Below are 8492 nucleotides of genomic sequence, written 5' to 3'. Positions count from 1 at the left end.
CCCCTCCACCCCCGCCCCGTGGCTGCCTGGGCCCCTCTCTATCACCACCTCCACTCTTTCTGTCTTTCCTCTTCTCTCTCATCCTGTCTTTCTGAGCTGATTCCTCCAGACCCCTTTCGAAGAGAGGCAGAGGCTGCCCTGAGGAGACAGGGAAGGGCAGGAGTCAGCAGGGACCTGGAGAGTGGAGGTCAGGCAGCCCCACGGCCACCCCAGGAGGCGTCATATGCACCACAGCCTGTGCAGATGGAGCCCCCTGAGTTGGCAGTGCGCTGCTGACGATGGGACGCAGCCCCCCTGATGGAGGCAGGGAACGGTCCTGGGCTTTGGAGTCAGGACCAAGTGAGTGCAGACTGCTGGGAAACCTGGAATTGGACAGAATGGGGGGGGGGGTCCTGGCCTGGGTCCGGCCCTCAGGAGGGCCCGAGGCTGTGACAGAGATGGCTTTGAAAAAAGCAGCAGCCCAGCAGCCCGGCAGCCCAGCCGGAGAGTGAGGGTGGGAGGCAAGCCTGGGAGGGCTGAGCTCAGCAGGGGCTGCATGGCCCAGGGCTTGGTCCCCTTGAACCACCCAGCCCTGCCCACAGAGCCCCGGAGGCGCTGGCCCGGGTGGCGTAGGGAGGGTCGGGCCCACGCTCACATTGTCTTCTGTTCTCTCTTTCTCTGTGTCGGTGTCTCTCTCCCCCATGCCTGTGCCATCCTCCTCCACCCCTTAAACCGGCCCTGCTTGGCTTTCACTCCTGCCTCCCTGCCCGCCGCGGCCTCTCCTCCTCCTGTCCCTCCCTCCTCCCGGGTGCAGGACGGGCCTCTTCACACCTGACCTCGCTTTTGAAGCCACAGTGAAAAAGCAGGTGCAGAAGCTCAAAGAGCCCAGTATCAAGTGTGTGGATATGGTAGTCAGTGAGCTCACGACCACCATCAGAAAGTGTAGCGAAAAGGTACGAGGGCCGCCTGGGCGGGCTGACCCTTCCTCTGGGCCACGGCCTCCCGTGGGCAGAGCCGTCCGCTGGTCACCCACGTGGACCCAGACGCCCATGCTGGCCGGGTGACCCCCGACCCTGAGGCTTCGGCCAGCGGATACGCCCGGGTCTGCTCGCGCTCACCGTCCCCACAGGCCCCTGCCCAAGCGCCGTCAGTTGGCCCCTTTAGGGCGCTAGGAATGGCCAGGGCAGTGGCGCGTGTCAGGGGCTGGTCCGGTGCGGGCCCAGCCTTGGACCCTGCCCCGCTAGCTGACTTTGCCCTCTCGGCAACCCTAGGAGGGCAGCACCACCCCCCTTTACACGTGGTGAACTGAGCATCAGCAAGCAAAAGCGGAGCAGTGGGGCTCAGCTTGAGGGAGGCCAAGGGACGGGGCCTGAAATCGGGGCCTCCTGGGGGGGGCCTAGCCCAGTGCCTCAGAGCCAACTTGCCTAGATGCGGACGTGGATTACTCGCGCTGCAGTAATCCAGCCATGTTCACTCGGGCAGCCTCTCTTGAGTCATCTGCGACCTTTCCGATGCCTTTTTCCTTTCTGTCTACCTTTGGGCATTTTGAGGCTGTTTAGCCACATCGCTTGAAACAGTCCTTCCCCGGGAGGGCATGAGAATCCATTGCGGGGTGGTGGGGGGTGGGGGCACCTTTCCAGGAGTCAGGTGCCCAGAATTCAAATGAATCAGACTCTCAGGAGAGAGCCCAGCCGCACCGTACCTGAAAAAGCTCCCGGGGTGGTGGGCGGCGCGTCTGCTTCACTTCGTGTTTTGGACACGTGTCGTTTTTGTGGCGTAAGGTGTCCCTGTCCCCTGCCTGTCTCACCTGTGCCTACTTGTGTGCCGAGTGGGGACGGGTTAAGCAAAGCTGGGTCCACTCAGGGCCTGTTCTGGGGGAATAGCGCGTGGAGGCCCCACTGCCTAGAGTTCACCCTGGGGCTCCCCCCTTCATGAGTGCAGAGCAATGTAATCCTTGTGTGAACATTTTAGAAACACTGAGTTTATTTTAAGCTGCCTCGGTTTCCTTTACAAAAGAAGACAAGATCTACTAAATAAAAATAACGTTGTTTTCTCATTTTAAAAATAATCCATTCTCAATTCCAGAAAATTCAGAAAATACCAGAGTAAAAAAAAACAGAGGCACCAAATCTCCCCTTTCAGAGAGGCCCTATGGAGATCTCCCTGCAAGGGCTGTTCTTTTTGTAAAAAACGAAATGAACAGTATTACTTTTGTTCTGAGCACACATGATTGTCATAAAACTATTCAGAAAGCAAAAGTCCCTATAATCCCACAACCCTGGAGATAAGAACCTTCCTAAGTATTTACAAATGACACCGTTTTAGACCTGAGTGAGCTCGCATGACCCATACTGGGCTGTGAGCTGCTCTTTTTACGTCCCGTGTGGCTGGCATTTCAGAGAGCTCCGGGAAGGGTCAGGCCCTCGAGCCGGGTGACCCTCCATCATAGCAAAGGGGCATAATTCAGTATCCTAAGGATGGGCATGTTGGTTGTTTCAACCTTTTTTTCTTCAAACAGTGCTATAGTTAACGTCCTAACAGCAATATTTGTAGTACTTTTCCTGACGTTTCCCTAGGACACATCTCTAGCTACGGCCTGGCCTCAGCAGGGGCTGTGGGCATTCACATTTTTAGTGACTTCTGCAAGATTGCTTTCCAAACAGTTTTCACCAGTTATTCCTCCAAATCTTTTTTTCCTTTTCTACACATAAGCTTATTTACTTTGTTAGATAACTACAGTGGGTATACTAATATCCTGCTTTTTCTATTAATAACTGTATGTGGGGAGGTATTATGACATAGCCTACATAAACATTTTTAATGGCTGCATACTATTCTATTGAATGGATTTGTCACAGTTTACTTAACCACTTTCTTGTTGGCAAACATTTGAATTACCTCCAATTTTCCAATGTTGTCAATAACCAAAGAGTGAACATCTTTGTATATAAAGGATTTTCTTTTTCTTTCTCTAGGATTATTTCCCCAGGATAGATTCCTAGAAGATTTGTTACTAGATATAAAATATTTCAAAGACATGAAACACTTTGCTGAATTGCATTCCAAAGGAAAAGCAGTAATTACTATAAATGGTAAAATTTTGGAAACAATCCAGATATTGACCCAGAGGGAATTGATTATATAAAGTATCACACACAGACAGTGGAAGACTCTAGTTGTTAAAAGGCAGGAGATATATAGTCACATGCCCCTCTACAGAGCATTGTGGGGTGGAGGGGGAACAGTTTCCTGAAAAGAATGTGTAATGTAGGGGTGAGACATGAATGATAAAATCCCCACGGCCTTGCTAACCACTGTTTTAAGAAAGAACAAGGGATAGTATTCATGTTCAACTACCTTACAATGAATTTGATTTTTGAGAGTAGAACAAATTGAATCGACCAAAACTTCAAAAAGGGAACTTTTATATTTAAAATCTTCCCTTGATTTATTTAATAGAATTTTTTTTTTCTTTACAATACAGAGTTCACTCGTCTTCATCTTTTTCTTCCTCCCTAAATGTTCTAAACCTAGCCAACGACTCTTTTGGTAATTATTCAACTCTAATAACGGGCTTTGCCCAGATGAGAGTGTTCACCTCTGGAGAAATCTAGAGGTGTGTTGAGCACGAAGGTACCACTCAGTCCTCTCAGCACTCTGCCAGGGGAGGTGCCCTGTGGCCTCGCTGTCCGCATGTCACACCTGAGGCCCAGAGGTCAGTCACTTTTCTGAGGGGCGTGGGCAGGACAGAGGCTGGCTTTGACCCCGGAGTCATGTGGCTTCCAGGCCTGCATCCCTGGACCATAACCAGCGAGCCAAGGACTGAGAGAGAAAATTTCCATTTTAAAAACTGGCTACGAGTCCTGGCAATGCCCAGAGGCCGCCAGAATGGAAAAAGATGCTCAAAGGGAACAGAACTTCTCAAAGGGGCTGAGGCTGCCCTGTCATGTGTGACACGTGGAAAACTTGACCGTGTGACATGCAGGCGGTCAGTGGGAGAAGTGGTCGCGCGCTGTGGCAAATTGCTCCCGCCTTGCTGCCTCCCCTCCCCCACCGCCCTTCCCTGGGAGGGAGCGCTTGGGACCACCCGGGAGGGCTCTGGCGGCAGTGACTCAGCCCGGGAATTTCCACCCAGACTTGGAGCTGGTGAGGAGTGGGAGCCCCGCCTCGGGCCTCACGGCTGCTGGGCCCCCCCAACCAGCCAGTTTAAGCCGGGTCTCGGGCTGCCCGCCCCCAGGTCCCAGCTTGGCGGCAACAGCCACGCCCCGGCACAGCGGAGGCTGGTGTGGGTGGATGGAGGTGTCGGGAGGAGGTGGCATGTCGCGTCTGCCTCTCCTGGGCTGTGTCCAGGGTAGTGCTTTCTTCCCCATTCTCCTCTGCCCCCGCCCTTTTCCTTGGCCTCCATCTTGCCTTCAGAATCACTAACTGTGAACCAGGAATGCGCACCTCCAGCTCTCTTCCCACACAGGGACCTTTGCTGAGGGGGCGGCGGGGGGTGGTTCTGGCTGCCCACCTGGTCCCCGCGTGGCCACCAAGTGAGGAGTGCGGACCCGGGGGATCCGAGGGCCCCGGGGGTGGGCTGAGCCAGAGGGACAGGAGTGGGTGTCCGCTCACCCGGGCAGGAGGGCCGAGACTCCATCCGTCACTCATCCTCATTTCTTCAACATGCCTTCGTCAGCACTTGAGGGTGCCACATCCTGCCTTTCTGCCTTCAGGGCAATCACACACCAGTTTGAAGATGGAGGACAGAGGGTAGGGTGCCCCAGGAGGCCTGCACGCCAGCTCTAGGGTGGTTGGAGCAGGCTTCTTGGAGGAGGTGACACCCCACAGAGTCTTACAGAATGAGTCAAACTGGACTTTGGAGCCCGGTTGAGCTGAGAGCAGTGTCTGCAGGCAGAAGGGGGAAAGAAGGAGCAACATCCACCTCAACCTCAGTTAAATAAAGCTGGGGGTAATGGGTGCTGCTGAACTACCCCACAGCAGTGGAGTAGAGACGGGTTGGCTGGTCAGCTCGGAGCCGGCTGGCGAGGCTGGCGTTGACAGGGCCAGGCTGGGGCATGCCAAGGGAGGCAAAACTGGGTGGAGTCTACCCAAAGGGCCCCGGGCCCAGCCAGGCCCCCGCAGGGTACTGCTCATGCTGCTGGCACCCCCGCTCCGCATGCCCCCCACCCTCGCATGCCCGTGCTGTGGCTCCTGCATGTCCTTTGTGTGACCGCTGGTTCTCCCTGCCTCCCTCCCCAGCTCTGACAAGGAGCATTGCCCATCCCCAGCCTGACTCAGGAGGCCACTGGCACCTTGGGCCCTGCCCTCCCCAGATTCTTCCTGGAGAGAATCTCAAGGCTGTTCCCTCCCTAGTTCCCTGCCTGACTATCTCTTTAAGCCTTCAAGAAGGCCAAGGGGTAGACCTGAGGCCTATGAAAGCTTTGGGAACAAATGGTCCCCCAGACAAAGGTCTCCTTCGGTGTTTCCAAGATGGCTGCCACCAAGATGGCGGCCAGCCGCAGGCTGACTCCCATGGCACTTCCGCCCGTGGGAAAGAACTACCCTCAGCACACTGCCCCCCTCAGTTGCCCAGATAGGCCAGTGCAGAGGGCCTGGAGCCAGTAACACCCTTGAAGTGCCATTTGGAACCCACAACGGGGGGCAGGGGTGACCCTGGCTTGGTGCCGTCAGTTTCCTGGGACCCCAGTCTCTCTTGCCCGGTCTCAGGCATTCTGTGTGTGCCTCCCGCCCCACACCCCTGGACCCCGGGCTCTGGTGGGTTGGGTGCTACCTGCCTGTGCCCGCTGTGTACGTGGCTCTCTTTCCTGCTGCCCTTCCCAGCTCCAGCAGTACCCGCGGCTGCGAGAGGAGATGGAACGCATCGTGACCACCCACATCCGGGAGCGCGAGGGGCGCACCAAGGAGCAGGTGAGCCCGCCCTCGCCCGCACCCTCCCTGGGCTCGTGTCCTTCCCACGGCGTCCATCTGTTCCTGTCTCACCTCTCCCTCTGCTCTTCTCACCCCCGCTCTCACTCTGTCTTGCTCTCATTTTTATTTCGGGAAAATATATATAACATCAAAGTCGCCATTGTATCAAAAGTATACAGCTCTGAGGTATTAAGCACCTGCAGGTGGTTATGCAACCATCACCGCTCGCCATCTCCAGCGCTTTCTCATCCTCCCAAATGAAACTCCGTCCGTTAAACGCCCCGTTCCCCGCCCCCCAACCCCTGCTAACCTTCATTCTATTTTCTGTCTATGAATTTGGCGACTCGAGGTACCGCACACAGGTGGACTCAGGCCACTGTCCTTCCGCGACTGGCCTTTTCCCCACTTCGGGTCCGCGAGCTTCCTCAGTGTTGCAGTGTGCGGCAAAGTGTCCTTCCTGTTCCCAGTAGGATTGCGCTGACCATGCAGGAGCCATCTTGTCCATTTCCATGTTTGCCGTATCTCGCTGCTGTGGACACTGCTTCTGCGAACACGGTGTACAGCAGCTCTGGGAGACGCCGCTCTCAGGGCTTGGGGTGGGGACCCAGAGCCGAGCCTCTGGCTGGTGGTAATTCTGCATCGTCTATGTCAGTCGGTCTCCGGGCCGGGTCACTTCCGGCGCACTGTCTGCGTCTGGGTGGCCGACTGACCTTCTAGTCATCGCCCTCTGGGCCTCTCTCCCTCGGGCTGTCCCTCTGGGCCACTTTGGGCCCTCCTAGCCGTCTCCTTCTATGGAGTCATGTGCCTTCAGTCATTCGTGAGCTCACAAACATGTTCACGAAAACAGCCCGAGCTGGAGACCAGCAGGCCCCCGCGCCTGAGGGAGCCGCAGCCGGGCCGCCGTCCTTGTCACTGTCCCCTGCTGTCGGTGCCCACCGCTGGCGCCCTCTTGGCAGTCTCTGTCCTCGCACAGAGACTCCACCCTGTGCTGTCCCCAACCACTTGGTTTTTGTCCTGCTCATAACTCCTGAGTGGCCTGTTTTTAATGACAAAGGTGGTGAGCAGTCAGTGAAATGCGCAGTCTGGGTAGAGGGGGAGAAATGACCAGCGAGCGTCCCTGCTGCACCCACTGTGCCCCAGCCCTGTCACCACCAGTAACGGTGTGGCGTACCCCTCCCAGGCTTTTCCCCTAGACACACGGGTTTCCAGGTTCCACCTTCACCCGAAAGAGCCGCCTGCCTGCCGGTGCTCAGGCCTTTTGCCTCAGAAATTAACTGCAGCACCTGTGAGACGAGACCTGGGTCCCCTCCCACGTCCCTGCCGTTCCTGTGAGGCAGTGACACTTGTGTGGAGCCTGAGGCTGGGCGGGGCAGGTGGGGGTGCAGGAAGCAGCAGGCCTGGGGTGAACGTGGTGGTCACTGGCATCCCCACTCGGCTCCAGCTCCCATCCCTGGCGGTCATCTGCAAAGGCCATCCTCCTCTAGAGATCTTCTTGTTTTTGTTTTCTTTAAAAAATCGGCCCTCCCTGGTGGCGCAGCGAGTTGAAGCACAGCACTGAGAAGCTAAAGCCACTTCCGCATGAGTTCGATTCCCGCCTGCCCCGGAGGTGACCACATGGCACGGCAGACCTCTCCTGACCCGCCCGCTGCTCCCCTCAGCAGTGTACTTCGTGGATCTGCCTGTTCTGCTCCCCACTCTGTCTCTGGTGAATCCTCTCACTGCCCCTGAGCCTCTGGCTTGTACCCCAGTTCTGTATGCACAAATAAATAAATATTTTTAAAAAATCATTTACTTATGCACACAAGAACCCAGGTACAGACCAGAGGTGTTAGGGATGAGAGGATTCACCGGAGACAGAGTGGGGAGCAGAACCAGCGGAAACACACTGCTCAGGGGAGCAGCGGGGAGACAGGAGGTGTCTGCTGCGCCATGTGGGTCCCTCCCTGGCCGGGGATCGAACTCGTGCTGCAGTGGCTGCTGGCAGCTTCCCAGTGCTGACCAGTAACCCTGTGCACCGCCGGGGAGGCCCCAAATCTCATCCTCTGTCCATGTTTGGAGCATTGTTGCTCAGTGGCCGCTGGAATTCCAGTGCTGCTGGGCTGCGCCAGGCGGGACTCATCTAGCTGCTGTGCCGCTGTGAGGCTCTCTGGGGTGGGGGGGGCGTGTGCGTACCTCGCTCCCTGGGAGTTTGTGTGTGCTGTGCATTGTCACTCTGGCAGTGAGCGTGTACACTTTCATGTTGCTAAGCGTCACCAAGCTCTCCTCCAAGAAGACACACTAATTGATGCTTCCACCAACGGTGTATGACGGAGTCCATTTTCCACGTCGCTGCCCGCTCTGGTCACTATTACACCTATTATTAATTTGCCAGGTCAAAAAAGGTCTTAGATTCCTGAGGATGTTTCTTACAAGTCCTTATGGGTTATATGCGCTTCTTCTATGAGTTACCTACGTGCTTTGTATTTCCTGCTTCTCGCTCGTTATCAGGGATACTATTGCGGGGGTGGGGGGGCTTCTGGAGTGGTTTGCTCAGAGTCTCTGTGCTGCAAGCATGTCTCTCCCAGCTGGGCATGTGTTCTAAACCCGTGCGGTGTCCTTTCCAC

At 56.0% G+C, this 8492-nt stretch overlaps 1 protein-coding gene across 1 annotated transcript in view; it reads left to right on the top strand.

The window, feature by feature from the left end:
* Positions 1 to 8492, top strand: part of DNM1 (dynamin 1) — a 29852-nt gene that overhangs the window by 6808 nt on the left and 14552 nt on the right. Inside the window, exon 11 of the mRNA XM_012721208.1 lies at positions 5803 to 5889. Coding sequence (XP_012576662.1) covers positions 5803 to 5889 — 87 coding nt within the window. The remainder of the gene's footprint in view (positions 1 to 5802; positions 5890 to 8492) is intronic.

This window comes from Condylura cristata, unplaced genomic scaffold (assembly GCF_000260355.1).
Source record: "Condylura cristata isolate star-nosed mole 26May11 unplaced genomic scaffold, ConCri1.0 scaffold00006, whole genome shotgun sequence".
Lineage (NCBI taxonomy): Eukaryota > Metazoa > Chordata > Mammalia > Eulipotyphla > Talpidae > Condylura > Condylura cristata.
The sequence above is the reverse complement of the archived record's forward strand: the minus strand, read 5'-3'. Positions and strand labels throughout refer to the sequence as shown.